The sequence below is a fragment of the Tursiops truncatus genome, chromosome 7, assembly GCF_011762595.2.
Source record: "Tursiops truncatus isolate mTurTru1 chromosome 7, mTurTru1.mat.Y, whole genome shotgun sequence".
NCBI classification, from domain to species: Eukaryota; Metazoa; Chordata; class Mammalia; order Artiodactyla; family Delphinidae; genus Tursiops; species Tursiops truncatus.
This window is the reverse complement of record NC_047040.1, coordinates 88,911,446-88,934,477: the sequence shown is the minus strand read 5'-3', so window position 1 is coordinate 88,934,477 and position 23,032 is coordinate 88,911,446. Positions and strand designations below refer to the sequence as shown.

Below are 23,032 nucleotides of genomic sequence, written 5' to 3'. Positions count from 1 at the left end.
AAGGGTTAATTACATATCAATTCTGGACAAGGTTCAGTGAAGAGTTAGACACTGTTCAATGTAATGCCAAAGGTACACAGGCATGAAGAAACAAAATGTAATGGAATATCTTACTGCAGTTCTTTTCATCTGAAGCATCTGCACAATCTAGGTTCTGGTTGCATCGTGCTGATCTTGGAATGCACGTCCCATCTGCACAGCGGAACTCAACAGTGGCACAGGTTGAAACTAGAAAAACAGGTAAATAAACAAATGGATAGACGAGATAGAAAATGACTCCCTGCTTAACATTTTGAGTACTTTAATTCTTACAATTTTGTTTGGTTTTGCCTTTTTAACTCTGGGCAGTCAAACTTGACACATAACCCCCAACAACAAGCTTGGGTTAGATGCCTCATACGTCTTCCCCTGTCATGCTGTTCTTCCCTACATTGTAGTACTTATAATACTGCATTGCAGTGTCCTGTTTATGTATCTCTCCCCCCATTAAATTGTAAGCAGGGACCGTGCCTTGTTTTCCCTATCATACCATATCAGCGCTAAACCAACAACAACAAAAAAATTAAATGCTGCTGAAACTTCTCTCTCCTTCCAACTTCAAAATACAAGGTATGACACTAAGCAAATGCCTGATTGAGTGCATACAGAGAAATCCTGATCTGTTTGCTAAGAAGTGAAACATTCACTGCTATGATAAAATGACACACAGACAGAGTCAGAGATTGAGACGGAGAAACCAGAGTATTTGCTTTATTTACTCAAAGAGGGAATAGTTCAGCACTGCTAGAAAGTCATCATGCTAAGTTATCCCCTTTCACATGGCCATATTACTAACATTTGGTATAGGAAATATGGATTCCTCATGCCAAGAAACATACAAATGTGGTATGACTTGTCTGTTGTTGGAAAGGATTTCCAAATCCCTGCTATGCTTAGATGAAAATCAGTTTTGATATGCTACCATCATTACATATTCTTTGTACAGAATAGCTTATTCTTCATCATACATTCCTTTTTACTTTGCTTACACGTTCATTACCATATAATGGTTTTCAGCAATATGTTGTGAACAGGTGCATGGCTTGTTTTGTGTTAGATTAACTTAGGTGAGATTTTTATTCCAAATTCAAATTTCCACAGGTTGATTATGTTAATGTACAACCTGAAGGGCTCTATGATTATGCCACTTTTACTAGGGTTGATATTTTAAAGAGCCTATTTAATTATAAATATAAATTGTATCAATTGGAAATGGTTAAAATGCTATCTTAAAATATGCAAATTTTATTCAAGGGTGTGTATGACATTTGTATTTCATAATGCACTGCTCTTATTATATTTAATTGTATCTTGCAATTGTATCCTTATTTGTGTTTAAATGATGATTTGAATAAATGTTTTATTTATAATTTGTAATTATAATTGCTTCACTGTTTTCTTCATTAAAAATAACATCATTTGAAACAGATAATGCCATTATAAGTAGAGATAAATACACTGTTCCAAACAGGAAAAAAGTAGGTATTTTTCTTTTACTCCTAAATAAAGCAAAATCTCTTCCATATTCTTTTCTATTACATTTCACATTCAATATTTTTCAGTGGAAACAATAAATGGAATATATAACAGAAAATAATCATGACAAGCATATACATTTTGTTTCTGACTTTGCTGTCTATCAGCAGTCTCCTATTAAGAGGCTGTGTTCCAAAAGATTCCTCATAATTCTATTATTTAGAAGACAGAACTCATTTCTCTGTGAAACAATATTCTAGATCGTGGTAATATTCCTAGACAAGTCTACAAAGATTTATCTCTAAGCTACTTGATGTGCATTATCTAATACTTGCAGTTAGAGTTTGGGATACCAGAAATCCTAATTCTGAAGCAAAGGGGGCAATCACAACCCATTCCACCATCTCCATCTACCTCCAAACTTCCATAGAGAATCTTCTGTGTACATTGCAGGGAGTCCATCTGGGTGGGTATTGGTGGCAGATAAAGCGAAGAGGCAAATTATGACTACATGAACATGGAGATGGCATGTCAGACTGTTAAGAGGACTGGAGATTCAGGGATTTCACAGTAATGGAGTTTCAAAAATGGTGCTGGGGGCTCAGGTGGAAGTAAGTGTAAAGAATGGCTTATAAGAAGAGTGGAAATGTGGAGCAAGTAGAAAACGGTCTTGGATGGAATTCTAGGAATAACAAAGAAACAGAGGAACTCTAACCAGACGAAAAGAAACTATAACTTTAAAGTTGAGAAGAGTGGTTAGGAAATAGTATTTAAGAGAAAGGCAAGGGAAAAAATGAGGTAGGGGGTCAGGAGAACAAAAATAAGGCTACTGAATCTTGGTGAGGAGGGCCTATTAGAGTGGGTGAGATGTGCAAATAGGAACCGATTGTCCCTTTACTTCTAATCCTATCTCTATAGATTCCATGACTTGATACAGAGTTTGGGAACCACTAGAGGGTTAAATAGGGTGATAAGTGGCAATGGAATTGGACATGTCAAGTGGTTGCACAATTCCATAAGCAGCAGGATCAAGGTGGTTGTGGGGATTAACGTCTCCAGCATTTGTAGACAAGGAAAGAGAGTCCTGGAACAGGAGAAATCCATGGGAATAGTGACAATGTCACTTCATAAGTAAGCAAATGCTTCTTCTGCCAAAACCTCTACCTCTCTAGTCCCTCAATCATGTTCCTTTCTTATGTTGCTTTGGTCAGTCAAGTATTGAAATGTGTTTCACCCTCAGGGTGGGTCTTGAGGGAGAAAGGTTATGGGATCTCTAATTTGTCAAGTGAATATGAAAGCCTTCTGACAACTTTTCTTCAGGCTAAAAGTCCTAGAAAAAAGAGAACAGAAAATAATGTAGTCCAAATAAAGGTAACCTGAGTGGGAAATACTAGACTCTTCCCTCCAGATAGTACAAAGGAAAAAGTACACCTACAAAATGTGAGTGGAAATATACCACAGCCACACCAGGAATAGCAACGAGATACAACAAAGGAAGATCTGACAGGGATGGTAGCTCAAAAGTACCAGCAAGAGAGAAAGTAAAACCATTCTTTCCCTCATATAGTTTCTTAATTTTCCTATTTAATCCACCTTATTTTCTCCATATCAGTTAAAATATTTAATCAGGTAGGAAAGGTATAAAATCGATTAGTCTTTCCCTAGTTCTTAGGATGTTCCTTGTAAATAACCTAACTCAACGTTTTCTTTTCCAACTCTCCTACCCAGCCTGTAGCAAAGGGAAAGTGACAAGGAAAAAATACATGAAATGTGCTGTCATATCTCTTCTGTTTACTTTCAAACCACATCTTTTATTGAATTCACTGCTTAGGCTCTAAGGATATGCGAACCTGGAAGGAATGATGATTTCCTCTGCAGGCACGCCTATCCTTTTCCTTTAACTTGTTGTTTGTGGAATCTTCAAAGTTTTGCTATGAATTTGGGAAAAAAAAAAAAAAGAAAAACTCACCAGTTTCCTCTCCTCTAGGTCATCTCAGAAGTACTTAGCTCTCCAGTCCATCTAAAGGTGTTCAGATGGCCCAAGGAAGTTCATGTACTTCTCAAAGGGAGTATATTCATCTCAACAGGGAGCGAAGGAGGGACATTATGCACTCTCTACAAATCTATTCACTCAAACTCTGACACAACCAGAAGAGGAATACAGAATGATAAACTTTCTGAACAACTCCTTAGATCCTCACCAGCTAGCCTGATGTCTAAAGCTCTCAATCATGAAAGGAACTGCTACAAAGGGGCAGTAATAAAAGATTGATGAGGATTTGGGGTTTTGCTTTGCTTCCAAAGGATAGGAAACCAAAAATAATTCCTTGCAATATCCATTTCCACTCTGTAAATAGATTCTTTGACTTGTGGCATTAAAAAAGAGTAATGTTAATTACTATTAACATCTAAATTAAACAAACAAAACTGTAATAGTACCTCAAATAATTTACGGATGATTCCACCATAGCCTCTCTCCACAGCCTATCAAAATCTCTCTGTATTTATTGACATTTTTATTGTACTGTTTAAATTGTGTTATATTTTACTTTATTTACATTCAACAATAACATGTGGTTTGTGTGTGTGTGCATATATACATACAACAAAGCACTGCATCCCTATGTTGCACTGACTACAGAAACAAAGAAGGAGTGACTGGAAGAAAAGGCTTGGAGAAATCATTCATTTTTCATTCTTCCTGAGCCTGTTCATGTTCCTTTTCCTTCATTATCTTTTAAGTGCTGTAAGTGTCCATGTGTTTGACGGACACAAATCTGAATTAATGCTTTATAAGAAACTGGCTTATGGAAAAAGGACCCAAGTAAGTCCTTCCTCTATAGCATGAAATGTGCCCTACAAGGATACCATGTGAACAATCTTAATATGAGAGAAAAATCAAATCTAAAAGATGCAAGTGTAATAAGTAACCTTTCATCTAAAAAGCTACCCATTTGTTTATCCTAAGGAAGCTAGTCCGTTTACTCAAATTTATTAATTTTTAGTATGTAATATAGCGTGTGCTTGAGCATTTGCAGTTTCAAATGTACTGCATTAGATAGGAAGAAATTCAAGGCATAAGATTTTGTTGTTGTTTCTTAAGATATCCAATTGTCATGATCTCTTTACTATTATTATCACAAAAGAAAAGTTTTGACAGAAACTTGATTCTCAGAGTAGTTCTGTCCCCAAGTATATGGCTGAGACGGTTATAACACAGAAATCGAGAGCTTAGATTTAAAAAAGGGGAAATAACATTTTGAGTTATTTTATTGTTATTCAGCTGCTGATATTGATATCAGTAGGCAGAATGAAACCTATCTACACTTTTGGAAGACTTATGGCTTCAACCAGCCACATAAGAGTTTAATAAACACATATCATGTACTAGGTACTATATTTCATAAACCCAAACACACTAATTTACTTACTGCTTTTCAAAAAAAACGTTTTCCAAGAAAATCCACAGTAACTGATTACATTTCTGTAGCCCTTTTTATGAATTTTGTTTTAAAATCTACTTTCTGTATTTATTACTCAGTTCCTTCACATTCTAGCTTGATATTTTTATTTTTATCCTAGCTTAAAGTTTTCATTATATTCTCCTTTCCTGCTTATAAATAACTAATAGAACATACCCATTTTCTGGTCTCCTTCTAGTTTCCTTTCCTCCTTTCTTCCAAATGCTTATCCATTTCCCTCTACTTACTCCCGTATCTTACTACATTTTATCATTTTTAATATTTTAATATTTTATAAATAATATGAAACAATAGTTGACTTAATTTTCAAATGTACTTGACACTACAGTGTCAGCTTAGATAGTAAGCTACTCAAGTGTTTGGCCAAGGTCATATATAGTCTAAGACAGCAGAGTAACTTCTCAGTCCTTTATCAGCTACAAAATAATTTGTACACATTCTACCCACTTCCTCAACTTTTTATAGCCTTCTCGTTACAACTGTACTTCACACATCTTTTCTTTACCATTAACCTTTTTTAAAAATAATCTGTATTCACTGTCTTTACTCTTGCACCATTCATATTCTGTTTCAATCCAATGTGATCTGGCTTTTCCTTGCCATTGCACTGAACTGACTCTCTTGAAGGCAAGCAAGAGATTGTCTTCTATTTGCCAATTACAGTGGACACTGCAGTCTATGCATGCCCTCTTGCCTTCTCTGTAATGCAAACTTATCCTCCTTTCTTGAAAAAATAATTTCTTGTGAAGCTCTTTTTATTAGTCCTGTGGGACTTTTCCTTTTTATATTAGTATCTTTCATTTTTAACAGGTCATTCTGATGCACTCCCTTAAAACAACTATTACACCATACATCCTTTGAGCTCTCTCTCTTTAAGAAGTCCAAAATCAATACTTCTGACCTAAACCTACTACCTGAGCTCCAGATCTATATTTACCTATATACCTTTCAAACAGTTCCATCTGAATGTCTACAGGTGCTCCAACCTCAGAATGTGGACTATTCTTATTATCTTATCCCCATCTAACACAAACAAAAGGCACACAAAAATAAATTTAAAAATTAATGAAAACAAATAATATTTTAAAAGCATACAACACACACACACACACACACACACACACACATGTATCTCCTCTATTCCCATGCTTCCTCCATGTTTATTACTGCAAAAGACTTGTTATGCTACCTTTTAAAATGCTGTTATATCTGTCTCTCTCCTCTTTATTTTTAGTTTTGGCTGCTGTAACATGCTACTGTTTTGTCCTTCTGATCTCAGTATTAGAGTTTTCATTCTAAAATCATAGGGTTTTTTTCCCCTTTTTTAAACTTTCTGGTGACTGCAGGATAAAGGTCATGTTCTTTAACATGGCACCAAAAAAAATCTTCATTTCCTGATTCTTTCTTCTAACTTGCCTCATTTTTTTCACCACTCCCCAATATGCAATCTGGCTCTAACCATATCAAATTACTTGCAGTTTTCATTATTGGTCCTTCTACTTGGAATTCTCTTCTATTTTGATCATTCTACCTTATTTATACTTTAAGACTCAGCTTAAATTTAATCTCGTCTATGAAACCTTTCAGGATACTTCCAAGCCCAAAAAAACAAAACAAAACTGTGTTCTTAATAGTGCAATCATAGCACTTTATATTCATCTTCACCTGTTTAAATGACTATCTTTCACTTAGAGTTTGCACTACTTGAGGGCACACACAGAACTCACAAATTTTTTGTCTCAGTCTTTAATGAATTTTACCCAATAAAGTATTTCAATGGATGGAAAGATTTTTAAAGGTAAATTGGTTTGGAAAGATCTGTTGGATCCAGGTTTTAGGAGACCTTAAATGTCAGACTAAAAACTTGTCACTTATTCTGCAAACATTGGGATGCTTTATCTGGGAAGTGATAAAAAAGTAAATGTTTACATAGCATTTACTATATGCCAAGTTCTATTCTAATACTGATATACTTATTTAACTATTGTCTCTTTTTCTTAAAGCTTGGGAAACTGAGCCACGGGTTGGTTAAGTACTTTATCTAAAGTCATGCAGTTAGTGGTGGGGCTGGGGTTCTATCCCAGGTAGTCTGGTTGCTGATGTGTCACAGTCGTTACTACGGTAAAATGTTAAATTGTTTTAGCACGACTAAAAATTCAGATTTACTGCAAAGAGTAGAAACAGGGAGACCAATAAAAGGGCTACTTTGTTAACCCAGGCTCAAAGTAGATTGAAGGGGAATCTATCTCAAAGAATTGGAAGATTTGTTGATGATTGGACATGTGGGTGATAAAACATGGTGGAAGGAGGAACCAAGGATAGTACCAAGGTTTCCTGTCCAATAAGTAGGAAAATGATGAGAGCATGGTTAGGAGAGAGAATTAGGGAATGAAGGGGGACATTTTGGAGCAGTAGATTCAGTATTATACATTCTGGTAGAAATGTCCCATAAATAGGGTGGTTGAACTGAAAAGGTGAGAAAGAATTTTGAAGTGAGCAAAGAAATAGAAACAGAAAATATAGTCATAATTTTCAGTTGACTCTAGTAACTCCCCTCCAATAGCATTTACCAAAGTATGGTCCATAGATGCTAACTGTTGTTATGTATCAAAAGGGGGAAACCATAGTGCTCTCAGGAACACACTTTGGAAGAGTTTAGGAAACACTTAGCATGATAATATTCCGAGGCTGATACAATATGTGTTTACCTTTACAGTCTAATTCATCAGAGTTGTCTCCACAGTCGTTTCCACCATCACATAACTTGCTGTGAGGAACACAACGACGATTGTAGCAGGGCTTGAAACCTCTTCGACAGCTTCTGTTTTCTTACACAGAAAAGAAAAACACATACTTGGAGGGCTTATAGAACTATTTTTACAAAAAGAAGATCACAGATGATACCTCATTCACAATAACTGGATTGTGGGTCTATAAAACAAGTGCCGTGTGGCATCCAAGTTCTGGGTTAGAATATCTGTGCATTATCAAGTAGTTCATGTGGTAAAAAGCCTTTCTGACTGTTTTAACCTCAGTGATTCATACTCGGAGACCTCGTCAAACTATACTCACATTATTGTTTCTGGCATTTCTGTAAGCTAGCATAGAAATAAACATGTATCACATACTCAAATCTGAAGAAAAGAATCTCTACCTCCAACGCAATAAAGACACACTAACACCTATCCCCTCTCTCCTTTGTACCCCACAAAGATTTTAAAACAAGGAAAAAAGTGTCAAAACATGTATCCCTGAATCAGTGAATCCAAGAGTCACCTACTTATCCATAAATTTCTCTTAGAAATCATCTTAAAATGTCTATCCAAATTTTCCAAGCAGAATAATAATTGCCTCTGAATTCTATTTACCTTAATGAGAGTCTCCTGACATTTTCTGATTTGGGGCAGAAGGTACCACTCACAATAATAATAGCTGCCATTTACTGAAAAGTAATTTTGTGCCAGGCTCTACATTGAGCATATGTAAATGTACATTTGTTTATTTAATGCTCCCAACCATCACCCCATCTAGATTTGCTTGGTAGTGAGAAACTAAAACATAGAGAAGTCAGTACCCTTGTTCATGCTAGTCACACACTAGTATGTTTGGGAACAAAGATTTAACCTCAAGTGTGATTCTAAACTCTGGAATCTATACCTGAAAGTGTCAAACTATAGCCCGCAGGCCAAATGCAGCCTATCAGCCTGTTTCTATATGGCTATGAAGCTAAGAATGATTTTTACATTTTTAAAGGATTGTTAAAAAAATAGAATATGTGACAGGAGTATATATGGCCCACAAAACCTATAATACAAGCTGACCTTTTATAGAAAAAGTTTGCTAACCCCTTCTCACACAAATATTACCTGCCTTCTAAGAAGATAAAAATAATGTGAAATATATTCTCAAGCCAATTCATAATAATATGAATTTGTAAGTTGATTATTATTACATTTTTATATGCTTTAATATTTTCATGGTGTACAGGATATAGCTGTTGATTCAAGCAAACATGTCATTTGAGGTAAATTCCCTAAGATTTCAGTTACATATAAATTATGGACAAATTACATTTGACTGTCATTTTAACCAAGGGTGTTTATTCTGCAATGTAAAAGTGTGACATAAATTTCCCAAAATCCATCCTCCTCTTGTTTTAACTTTCTCTAATATAAGAAAACAAAGGAGAAAAATAGAAGCCAAATATAGCAATTCCAGATATAGATTCCTAAATTTTGCAGAGCATATAATACCAGTACTATTGTATTACAGCACAAAAATAAATCAGACTAATTTAGAAATAATCTGGATCAATTCTATAATAACTATTAATGATTGCATAGACACAAACTTTCAGGAAAAATATTGTTGCAGCGAAGGCAAATAACAGTTGCTTACTAGGGTCCAAAAGCCAGTCTCTACTTCAAAGGGAGAAGGAAAGGTTGACTACCACTTGGTGTCACCTACAGAGGCACAGATGGTGGAATTCCATACTTAATGGGGACCATGGCTAAAGCAATCAGCCTTTGTACCTAAGGACACTAGCTCTGGGACAATCCTGGAGGCAAAAATAGAATGAAAAAGACTTTGATATCAACACAACAACATGCTATTGACTGATGGGGGACTTTTGCTGCAGAAGTAAACCTGCAATATCTACCCAATAACTGATATTTCTGACATATTTTTAGGAATGTAAGCCTAAAACTTTTTGCTAATGATGAATAATGAAGCAGCTCAAAAGACAGGCTCCTGCTGTATTTAAATTTATACTTCATGCATGGAAAACCATGAGGAAATTCTTCAATGAATATCATGTGTTTTGGGTAGGAAATATGGTGCCCCATTTGAATAAGAACAAAGACAAATAATTTGCCTTAGATCTCCATGTTAATGAGAGGCATTAAGGAAATCATACACATAAACCAAATGGAGACAATCACACCAAAAGCTATAAAAAGAATTACATTCTGAAATGAGTAAGTCATACATTGGAAACTCACCACAGTAGAGCAGTTTTTCATCAGATTTATCCTTACAATGAGGAATGCCATCACAGGTGAGCTGGTAATCAATACATTCTCCATTTCCACACTCAAACTCTGAATAAATATTGCAGGAAGAATTTTTAGCTGAAAGGAAAAAAGCCAACGTTTCATACAATAACAAACATTTTTGATGTCATGACAACTGTTTCCCTTAATCTTAATTATAAAAATAAACTAAAATTTATCTAAATATAAAATTAATAAAGGACAGTGGTTTATGGCATTTCTTTACAAAAAAATTAAGAGGGACACTTTTTATTGTGCTGTCTTCAACCTCCCTTTGCAAATTTTTGGGAATTGCCTGACTTTATTTTTCTTTTATGCCTGTTTGTGTATTTTGTTAATTATTTGGTGACTATACATGCATGGAGAGAAGGAGGGGTTTAAATCTGGGAGACTATATTTATGAATTTTGCTTAACAGTGTATGTTAAAAATAAATTTTTAAAAAGAGCCAGTTAAATAAGTTCTGTACATACTGAGAGTGTTTTTGTATTTTCTTATTGAAATCTCAGGTATTCTTCAATACACTGAAAATTTCCAATATATAGAGTTCTTATCTTTGAATGCTTGAATTTATTCATTACAAATCTCACCTCCAACTGGTCTTCCTCCCCAACTACCTGCTGAAGAAATCTCTGTAGCAGTTTCTATCAATCAGAAGTACTGGAATTGCTGAAATTACTTTCATCAGCCTCTTGCTCTATCCATGGTGAGAAGTACCAGGGAGCAGACCCTCTCTTCCTGCCACACGTGATCAGTACCTACTCCTTGAAATGCATGGGAATCTGTAGGATGTACTGGTGGAGGACAATGATAAACTGGAAAGCATGTGCACCAGATGCTTATGGGCTCCAGTGGACTACTGCCATATTGTCCCACTTCTAAATGTCAGGATTTTTATAAGAAATTAAAAGCCTGAGTTTTTATGTGGTTTGCCCAACTTGTGAGCTTTTCTACAGTTAGGTTTCATCCCTGGAGTGCCAGTATGTTACCCTTGTCTTAGAAAGACCTCTCTTGGGGAAAACAGACTTATTTTTATTCTTAAATAATAGATTTACTAGCAAACTTTTGGGATGCAATGTTTTGGTTGTATTACATGCTATTTGCTTGCATGTACTCATTCCATTGCTTGTTGAAAAACTGTACAGTGAAAGTCAGTCATATTAATTATGTTGGAGGTAATTAGAATTCATTTATTTCTCCTAATGCAGGTAACACAACTTAATTTTACAATCAGTTTTTAGGATTTATTTCAGGAATAATTAATTAAACAGCCACAAATACTGTTTAAAGTTTCCAGTGTTTTATTCTTTATTATCCTAGAATTTAACTCATTTTACTAGAATATCTATCTTATCCACCTATTAAAGACTTATAATTTAACTCTTTAAATGATAGCACCCCTCTCTAAAGGTAATTTTATTTTTCTTGGTGCAGTCTAAACTTCACTGGTCAGTAGCGAAGGTAGAATGCCATTTTAGAGGAAGCAACAAGGAATTAAGAATCTAAAAATATCATTAACTTTAAAGAATTACTGTCTTTAAGAAGAGTGCTGACATTACTGCACACAATCACCTTAGATCATGAACTGAACAAAATTCATCCGTTTACTGAGAGTCCATTAGAATTCCTAACTTATTTTGTCTATTTTAAACATATCCTGTTTAATTTCTCATTTCCAGTGAAAGCTAATTGTTATGATGGCAAATACCATATTTTGCTTTTATAATCGTTGTGCCTTTAAGGAAAAAATGAAAATTATTCATGATAAATATGGTTTATCATGAAAAAACAAACATTGTATGAGCACAATTCTTGCTTAGGTATGTTCATTTGAAGAAATAGTATTGACTACTTTCTTCCTCTTTCTAGAAACAAAAAATGTGGTTCAGCTATCCTCAATTCTCTTACAAGGTAATTGCTTCATCTAATTATATTTGCTATTCTTATTTCTGTTATGGGTTTTAATAAGGCTAGCAACGTTGTGTAAAATGGAATTGCCTAATCTTTCTGTCAAGAGTTATGACAACAAATGGCTTTTCCCTCCTTTGCCCTCGGGTAGGTGTTAGTAAATGGTCCTTCACCCCTGTGATGCTGCCATTAACATTCATAAACTGCTCTGGGTGAACTAATTCAGAGGTCGACACAGATATGCCAGAAACATCCTCATTTCCTAAAGATGGACTTGACAAAAAGAAGCCAAGAGTTACTTTTCAATCTCTCTGCTGGAGCACAGGATTTCAATATGAATGCACAGCGGATACAAGATACTTCTGTAAAGGTATGTCAGCTCTGAGGAATGCAATATCAATCTACAGTTCTATGTGAATACAACTATGCTTGTTTAAAACTATAGTTTTCTGTCTGATTCATTCCCTCTCATGAACAGTGAGAAGCAGGTGGCTTAGTAGGGACAGATGTATCTAATCTATTTTTCAGCAATGACAGGCATCCGTTGTATACAAATAAGCCTTGCTGTTCTGACTAAAGGCATTGGTTTACTACTGGCCTGTAGTGACCTGTGAAAGAAACATGAGTGATTCTAATGCATGGCTAAAACTCCAGGCTTACAGATAGCATCAGATCCAGGCCATTATAGCTGAAACCACAAAGGCAAACTGAAAGAGAGAGTTTAAGCAATTGCGTGAGCAATTCAGGGAAGTGTTAGGTGATGAAGAAATGTGGGAATCTGTGGCACGAATTATTGAAATTTGCTATCTTCTGAACAATTACATCATTCCCTTGTTTTCTTTGGCACATTCTTAAATACAAGTCTTTTACTTCTTTTGCTAAGAGATGCCCTTTTGGGTTCTGGTACCAATTTGCAAAGTGAGAAAATACGTATATGTTCTTGCATTAGGTGCAGTAGTTTTCAAAGTAAAGAAAACGATGACAAAGTGCTCATATTAAAATAAAGAACAGGCAAAAGAGAACATCTTCTTGGTATATAAAGACCAAAAGAAGACTAAAAATGAAAAATACTTATAGCTTATGATACTAATTTTTATAACGTAGATATATCCAGTCCTATTGATTTTCTAAGATGAAATATATGAGATGAGGAGAAAAAAAATGTCAAAAATTGACACATCCTAAGAGTGAGTTCATCAATTTCCAATTTTCCAAGATGCTTCTCTACAATCTTTCTTACTCATGAATAGTCTTAATATTAAAGAGAAATTAACCCTTTTTATGTTGCTGGCTAATTTTTCATGGCAGTATTGGAATACTTGAACCCTTATTTATAGTGGAAACAGTTTTGGAAACTTAGCTGTTAGTAAGTATTTACTGTAATGGTACTAATTAAAGATTGTAATGCCTTTGGGAGATATAAACATCATGCAAGGCTGCAACATTACATTTTTAATTAACAGTTTGGAAATGATTACAAATAAACTGTGTGAGCCATTCTTTCTCATTTACATAGTCTGATGGACTGTGAATAGGTTTACTACAAAGCTACTAAGCTACTGCCTATACACTGCTTTATTTCAGCTTTAATTAATTTCGCTATTGACTGAAACCTCAAAGTCATAAACACAAGTTTTCAGATGATCATTGCTTGCAGGTATTTCTCTAGCTAATCCAACATCTTCCAGCCCAGAATCAGGGGGACACAACATTTGTCACTGTTTGGGTTATCATTACCTATCACATGGTGCTATAGGTAGAATGGTAAACTGAGTTCTTTTTAGAAGGGAGAGATAAGACAACCAGGCCTCTAATAGTACAACTTCATAAATAATACTCAAAAAATTTCAAGGTCCATGTGTGCCATTTTGAGCAGTTATATCACATTTCAATTATCTTTACTTACTCACACATCTGTTGTCATTCAGCAATATTCGATCCCCCCTGCAGGAACAGTTCACTCTTCCATTAGGAGTTAAAAGGCACAGGTCATGGCAACCTCCATTCAGTAACGCACATGGAGAAAGTTCACCTGCAATGAACAGGTTTTACTGGTGACATTTTATATTGAATTCCTAGTCTATGTTAATATAGATTAACAGTAAACTGTTAGACAGTCTCAATCTCTCAAAAGTATCTCATGAACAAGGAAGATTTGGGATTTTTAAACAAATCTAAATATTCCAAAAGATAAGAACATTAAAAATATGTAACAAATCTCTACATTTTCTAACATATTTGTCATTCAACGCACTAGTACCTCTAGAAACCACATGCGTACTGCAGACTGCAATTTTGTAGGTATTCCAGTGATTAAAAAAATTTTAAGGCCAGATGCAAAGCTTGTTTATCAACAAGTATTATTTTCTTGGAAACGATCTGAATGTTCAAAAATATGAGGAGTGAGCAAGTATGAAATAGAAATCCAGAAGCAAATAATTAAAAATGAATTGTTCCTCTGGTGGTAAATTAAGAACTACAAAATTTTCCATAAAACTTTCAGATAATTTCAATATATTAGATAGTCAAAGGCTGAACACTAGCCCCAGAAACAGTAAGAAAACAAAATACAACTAAGTATTACTAAAAACATAAATACGTTTTTTGAGAGATTATATAATTGAGAAATATATTTGTAACTTACAAATAAATATTGTAACTTACAGCTATTGGTGTCATTGGCAACAGCTATGATACCCATTGGTTGATGTGGAATATCAGAACGAAGAATTTTTGTATCTCCTCCCGTGTACTTGTTGGAACGCAGGATAGCTCTTCTTCCCCAGTCTGACCAGAAGATATAATTGTCATAAACAGCCAAACTGAGAAAAGCCCCTGGCCCAGATTTGACAATCACCTGGAATAAAGTAAAATATCATATTTTTTTAAATGAAGATATCCTCATCTGTTTTTGCTCAAAAGAAAAGAGATTAAGATTATTTCTGATTATTGAAATAATCAGATAAAAATACATTTCACTAAATGTATTATCATAATGTGTTTATAGTTTATTTTAAATGTCTTAACCATCCTTAGTTTTTGCAATGTTTACTTAATATTTTGCAGTATATTTCTATTTAATAATCATTCAGTTTGTTTAAGCAGCTGTGTCTATTTAGCATTATAAACCAAAATCATCATTACAACAATATGAGACTATTAGTACTAAACATTTATTTATCATTATTAAGAAATCTTTAGATATACAGTAAACACTAAGCTCTCAGAACTATATACAGAATATAAAGTTCAACTGATCCAGGTTATTTCTTTAGGAAGCTTACAACATGAATAAGTTAACCAGATATACATGTATTGGCAATAAAAGTTTAAAAGCAAAGACCAAAAAGTTTCACTCAGACCAAGATGAAGTAAAAGGGTGTAGATTATCCTTCTCAATAAAACAACTAAAATAAAAAAAAAAAAATATATATATATATATATATATATATATAAATATATATATATAAATAAAAAAGGAGGCTTTTCAACACATTGGATATCAGGTAAGGAAGGACAGTGATTCCTGAGTAACAGGAAATAAACCAAGTGAGTCCCATAACCTCCACAGTTTATAGCCTGAGACAGATTCCAGGTAGCAACGCAGTGCAAAGAAACCCAACAGAGTCCAGGGAACTCTCTGAGTGGATATAGCTGAGAGTTACGGGAGGGTAATATGGTTAGCTCTCACAAGGCAGAGTGTTGGAGAGAAGAAGGCAACAGAGAGAGAACTCTGGATATCTGCACAGGGTCCTCCTGGAGTATTAAGCACAGTATGTGAGACAGTTACTGCAAGCTGGTGAAAGAGTCATGCAAAAGGAGTACAGAGAAGAGTTTCCAAAATTTACGTGGGTCCAAGAATCACACTTGTTAATGCCAACCAGACTTAAAATCTTTGTAATTCATGGGACTCTGAGTAGAGTACTTGGAAGGGTCTTGGCTCAGCAGCGGGGAATAATTAACCCTAAACTCTGTTCTACTCCAGTCTCTCAAACCTTAACAGCAAATCCTGAAAGGATCAAACTCTTTCCAGGTAGCTTAACTGTTTCCCAAAAGAATGCTCAAGAATTTTAATGGTAATATGTAAAATTTTACCACTAAACTACTATGGAAAAAGAGATGAAAAGTCGCAAATCTGTGACTTCAGTTTCCACCTTAAGAAAGTAGAAGAGAAAATGTAAGTTAAATCCAAAATAAAGGAAAACAAAATAAAAATCAGAAGAGAAGGCAAGGAAATAGAAAACAGGAAAAAATCAGAGGAAAATCAATGAAACTAAAAGATGGCTCTTTGATATCAATAAAATGAAAAACACATAATGATGAAGTGAGTTTTATCCAAGGAATACAGAGTTATTTAACATTTTAAAATCCTATCAGTATAACACACAAAATAAGAAAACTCATATGAAGGTCTCAGTACAGAGAATTTATTGGTTGGATCTAATATGCATTCCTGATAGAAACTCAGACTAAAAATATGAATAGAAATAAAACTAGGAATGAGACAGGAAAAATCATTCTTACTACTTCTACCCAACATTGTCCTAGAATTTCTAGCCAGTATAATTAGGCAAGAAAACAAAAATAAAAAGCATTCAGATTGACGATCAAAGTCTGATCGATCACCTAGGCTTGCCTTCACCAAGAATCTTGTTAGGTCAGTTTAGTGCATTTGGGGAAGATGTTTCACTTTTTTTTTGAATTTTAGTTTGCTCATCTTAAAGCTGGGGCTGTCCCTTACCTCTGATATTTCCTCTTAGTAATTGTCCATCCACTCACAGCCCATTCACTCCCTGGCTATAAATTTCTACTTTCCCTTGTATTTAGAGTTGACCTCAATCCCTCTCCTCTACTGCAAAACCCCACTGCAGTTGTCTCTATATACCTATCCTGATAGTCCTGAATAAAGTCCCCTTTATCATTTTAACAGGAGTCATGGATATTTTTTCCTTAACACATTCAATGTAATACTACTGAGAAAAAAAAAAAAAAAGGATGAATTATTGATGTATGTAACACTGTGGATAAATTTCAAAATAATTATGCTGAGTGAAAGAAGCCAGACAAAAGGGAGCACAGGTATATCATACCATTCATATAAACTTCTACAAAATGCAAACTAATCTGTAGTGACAAAAAAAAAAACCCAGTGTTTCCTGTGGACAGAGTGGGAAGCGGTAGGGTGGAAAAAGAAGGATTAAAAAGGCAAATGAAGAAATGTGTTGGGGTCATTGATATGCTCATTATCTTGATGTGATGGTGGACTCACAGATAATATGGGTGTTTGTGTGTGTGTGTGTGTGTGTGTGTGTGTGTGTGTGTGTGTGTGTGAAGACTTTTAAACTTTAAATATTTACATTTTAGTGCATGTCAATCAGATCTAAATAATTTTTTTTAAATAAAGGCCAAAAATTTCTTTAAAATATTTTCAGAAGTAACATTAGGTAAATATATGGGACTGCAACTACATTTGGAAGGACAGGATACATCAGAAAATAGATGTTTTTACTGTCTAGTCATTTTACTTTGCTTTTGCTTCTAAATCTAATCCATAGGTGACCTATCCAAATAGTTCCTCTGAATTCTTTAGCAAATTAGTGAAGGAACAGAGGGATGGTTTAAATGTGAGCACACCCTTGTTAGTTGAATGAAATGCTCAGATTTCTAGAAGAGAGAAACTAACATGAATTTTCTCTTGTAGCAAAGAGATGAGAAATAATTTTAGGAATCGAACAGTAAACATACAAAAGAAGAGAGGAAAAAAAGGACCTTAAGCCTTAGAGAAGCGAAGAAATCTACAAGATTTTGCCTCTAAGGCAGCAAGAACTACAACAAACAGCTTTAAAGGCATTGATGTAGTTTATTTTATTTTGTTTGGTTTCATTTAGAAGAAAGCTTTGCCTCCCTACTGTGGACAAATTACATGAATAGAGACATCGTGGCATACCTAGAATAAAGAAATGGGCTTTTTGCCTTATCAACATCCTAATCAGGAGGGCTTGATAATCAACATCCAATTCAGAACTATAGAATTTACTCAGTTATCTCCATTTTAGAAAACATTGTGGTATAATGGGAAGGGCTCAGAAGGCCTACATTCAAATGGCAGCATGGTCATTCTTGAGCAGAGTAGATTTGGGGAAGATGTTTCACTTTTTTTTTTTATTTTAGTTTGCTCATCTGTAAGATGGGGCTGATTAAAACCTGCTTCAACAACTTCACAGGGCTGTTATAAGGATATATATAGAAATATTTTGAACATCTTATATTTATACATATCCATATGTATATATACATATATGTTTGTATTTATTTAATTTAGCTGTCAGAGATAAGTTTGATATTAATTTTTGTGATTTTTGCCTCCAGATCTGTTATAAAATAATTATTTTTGTATAAAAATCAAATTTAGAAACCTCAATAGTAATATTTTTATAGAAATAAATCAATTTGATTATTTGCCTTGGAATATTAAATATGCCAAGCAGAGACCTAGTTACATTACTTTTCCCTATAATCAGAAAAAATAAATAAAAAAGGAATTTTCACAGGAATGATGACTGCATGGGAATGGTCACGAAGAAACAAATATTTGGAAAATACCCTTCCTGGCGCCACATGTTGCCTTCTTAGGAATTAATACATTCTAAGATTAAATCATTTACTGACTACTAAAATTGATGTGGTTTGGAGAAAACAGATAATCTTTGGAATGTGGTAGTTTAAAAAAAAAATAGTCACCTCTCTTTACCCCATCCTATATCAAATTCTAAATTATTATGAGGTAATTAGCAATGTCATCTTCCTGATTTCCCAAATTTTTCCTCAGTCATTCTGAATTAACTGGTAATTACCCTCTTATAAAAACAATTACTTCATTTTTATTCTGAATATATAAGTATTTTCTGTTCTATAGAGCAATATTTCTCAAGTTTTAATGTACATGCAATTCACTTTGAGATTTGTTAAAATTCATATTCTGATTTACTAGGTTAGGGGTGGAACCTCAGATTCTTCATTTCTAACAAACTTCCAGGTGTTGTTGATGCTGCTGTTTGGGAGCTCACTTTAAAAAACAAGAATTATAAAATAGAGAAAAGTACAAAAGAAAATAAATAATAATAATGTTAAATAAATAATAATCTTACCACACAGATCTAATTACTTATCATTTTGGATTAAAGAATATATATTTACTTTTTTCTTTACAAATTGACAGGCACATGAGCACTCCAAAGTTTCTTGAGATATAAGTAAAATCAATTTTAAAATCTTCAACCTCTTTAAAGAGGGGAAAAAGATGTCTTTCTTGATCTGTAATACATTAGAACATCTTATATTACAGAGGGACAAGATAATTTTTCCATATGTTCTCCTATTCTTAGAACAATTTTACTAATCTAAGTGCAGGTCATGTTGCTGCAACCTCCACCCTTTCAAACACACACACACACACACACACACACACACACACACACACGAGCATGGGGAAAACTAATGCTAAGTGTATGAGTTTAATACTAATGCTAAGTGTCCGAGTTTAATATTCCTCATTTGTATTTCTTTGGAAATAACATGTTATTCCCTAGTCAATATTTCATGAGTATAAAAGATCACCTGTAACAATGTTATGGACTGAATGTTTGTGTCTCCCCAAAATTCATATGTTGAAATCTTAACCCACCATGTGATACTTGTAGGTGGAACATTTGGGAGGTAATTAAGTTTAGATGAGGTCATGAGGGTGAGGTCCCTGTGATGGGATTAGTGTCCTTATATGAAGAGGAAAAGATCTCTCTTGTTCTCCTTCATGTGAGGATACACAGCAAGAAAGCAGCTACTGCAAGCCAGAAAGAGGTCTGTTACTTGAGCCCAAATGTGCTGGCATGCTGATCTCAGATTTCTCAGCCTGGAACCCTGAGAAATAAATGTCTATTGTTTAATCCACCCAGTGTATGGTATTTCGTTAGAGCAGCCAGAGCTGATTAAGACAGTTTTACTTTTTCCTTTTTGAAGAGCCAGGCTTTAAGATTTATATCTGCTTTAAATTTCAGTAACTATTCTTTTGAATCAACATAATAAAGATTGCTTGTTAAGAAAATAACTTCTATACTGTGCTTTCTGGGAAGATTTTCCTGAGAAAAGAAAGGATGAATAGGCGATAGGATGGGAAAGAGAAGGAGAAGCTTTTGGCAGAGGGAATACATGGTGCAAAAGGCAAGAGGAAGGGGGAACATGAAATGCTGGGAAAAGGAGCAAAGGTTAAGTGAGCATTATTAACACTCAGACATCTGGGGAGAGGATCCCATGATGAGCCTGGTGAGAACGGCCAGAAGGGCAAATATGTAGGACCTTCCTTCCTATAGGCCAAGGTTGTGAGTCTGAGTTCTGTTCTGAAAGTAATGGTAAATTTAAAAAAAAAATTTAAGCACTTTAAGGTCATTATTCGTTAGTAAAGATTATTTTGCCTCTGGTGTAGAGATTAGATCAGATAAGAACAAAAAGAGTTTCAGGGACACCAGTTAAGATCAACTGCATTTTTCCAGACAGAGGATAATACTTATGATATTTTGAGCAAGAAAGGTGAAGAATACAAATATTAGGGGAGTATTTACAAACTAAGGACTCTCTATTTCCCTTTCTAGCAGAACCCACAGGGGTTTTCGTCACTCATTCGTTCATTCAATTGTCATTTTACCATTGTTTTAGTAAATAATAAGAGCTAACACCTCATGAATGCTTACAACATACAGGATGTATATGTATCATACCAAATTTAATCTCATTCTACCCTATATGGTAGATACTATTCCAATCCACCTTTTATTGATGAGGATTGCAGCTTAACAAGTTTATGTAATCAGCCCAAGGTCACAGATTTACTCAATGCTTTGAGGCTATTTCAGACCCAAAGCAACTAAGATTTGAATTAAATTTTATATATAAAATTTGCCTTGGTTAAAGAGACAGGAGAAACTCTTTGATATTAGCAGATGTGTACGTGCTGTCCTTATTATTAAATCTATGCTCCTTCAAGTTAGGAGTAGTAGTAATCTCTTTGATCCCCTTTTCTATTCAGTATATTTTATGTGAACAAAATAGACATTCAGTAAACACTGCTAAATCACTAAGAATGAAAAATAAATTATGTTAGTTAAACATAAATAAAAATAGTTGTTTTTTTATGGATAAGGAATAGTCATTCTTATAACAATGAAAGTTTTTCTATGTTGTTACCAAAAGTCATTTGGTATATAGCAACTTTTATAAATTTTAATACAGATTGAACTTAGTAGTTTACTTCTTTACTTCTGCTGACACACAGAAAAGGGAAAAAAGCAACATTAAACTCAGTCTATAATTAAGCATGTTACTTTCATAGGGTACAATAGGTTCCACTAAGAATTGAGCTGACTTTAGACATTTCACTGGTTAGAGTTCAATGAGGAAAAGAGAAGTGAAATACACTAAATTACACTTTCTCATCTCCCAATTAAACATTTTTATCATAATTTCATAAATACTGTACCTTGCAAGCCTAATCAGCATCTTTATTTACAATGCAAAAGCTTTGTCCTCGTAAATTACACTCTACCATGTTATGTGGTAATAATATACCATTATGGCATAATTTTCAGGCACTTTAACCTTGAACCTATAAATAGGTTCATGTTTCAAAATAGTCATGTTCATTCAGATAATGCATTTCTTGAAAAAGTCACGTAATCTCACATGTATCCTCATAGATGGACAATTAAATTGGTAATCCACAACTTCAACTTCAATTGACTTGAAGTTATATGTCAGGGAATTTAGTCACTAAAAATATGCCTTTCCTATCTTGAAACTTCACCGGAGCTTTATTGGTAGAAGCACGGCAACTAATCAAGGAATAAAAACATTCAGTTTTATAAGCCAGACCATATTTCCAACACCCAGATGCTAGATGTTAAACCAAACAATTTAAAAGCCAAGTAAACAAGAAGCTTCCCAAACACCCCAGCTGATTGCCTCACTGACAAGATCATAAATGATCATTATGAGAAATGACAACTTGGCCCCTGCCATGGCCAGGCATGACAAAGTGTTACAGATTGCAGAGAAACAATTGCAGTTGCTTTAGCCTGGGAGAGAATGGTGATGTGGTAAATCAGCAACTTAAAACTGAGAAATATTTAACTTAAGAATAGATGGCTATATTTAACTTGCCTGAGTGAGTTTGCAGAACAAATATAAAATATCTAAATGTCATTAGTGTCCAACGAAATTTGAAAAGAACAACATTCACAGCAGTCATCTAAAAGACTGCCTATTGTGTGAGAGGAGTTACCAGCCTTTGTTAGAGAAGCAGACCCTTCTGAGAGAGATTAGAGAATGAATTACTTTGATTTCACACTCTCTCTTTCTGATCTCTCTGTTGATCACACTCTACCAAAGGCCAGAGGACAAGGAAGCCATTTGACCACACAGGTAAACCTTCAGGGGGAAGAGAACATGGAGGAGGATGGAGAAAATATCTGTAGATATGCATTAGAGAAGTAGTAGAAAGAACCCTATTCTGAGACTCATTATTTTTCCCTGGATAGCTTTTTGGCTTCTTGGGACTCAGACTCTTAATCTGTAAAATAGGATAATAAAAGGTAATGACTCAGCTCCTTTCTCAAAGAAAGAGGATGGATAATATATTCCCTTAGGTCACACAGAAAACTAATGAGAAGAAAAACTGTGATATTCCTGAAGTGTTAGAGCCACTCCTGAATGGAATTTGAGCAAGTTTCTAACATTATGATTGTCTTGGCTTCACATTTGATTATAGTTATTAAAGTTATAGCTTATCCAAAATTCTGATTTAGATATATTTAGACAGTTTGAGATTCATAAGCTGATTTGTATCAATAAAGAGTAAACTTTAAAAAAAAAACTAAATATATTTTTCAGTTAGCTCCTTCTGCTTTGAATTCCTTCCAAAACCATTCATTGTGAGACCCAATTCAAGGGTGACTTCCTTTGGGAACCCCTTCTCAGCTGCCCAAAGCAAAATGGCTTCTTCTTCTGCGTATCCAGACAGTTTCTA

The 23,032-nt window shown here is 34.4% G+C and overlaps 1 protein-coding gene across 1 annotated transcript in view; it reads right to left on the bottom strand.

Annotated features, from left to right (window-relative positions):
- The window catches only part of LRP1B (LDL receptor related protein 1B), a 1,432,692-nt gene that overhangs the window by 270,357 nt on the left and 1,139,303 nt on the right, over window positions 1–23,032 (bottom strand). The window contains exons 44-48 of the mRNA XM_073806959.1: window positions 14,623–14,815; window positions 13,865–13,990; window positions 10,001–10,129; window positions 7,706–7,825; window positions 115–228 (exon numbers count right to left, since the gene is read on the bottom strand). Of these exons, the coding sequence (XP_073663060.1) occupies window positions 115–228; window positions 7,706–7,825; window positions 10,001–10,129; window positions 13,865–13,990; window positions 14,623–14,815 (682 nt within the window). The remainder of the gene's footprint in view (window positions 1–114; window positions 229–7,705; window positions 7,826–10,000; window positions 10,130–13,864; window positions 13,991–14,622; window positions 14,816–23,032) is intronic.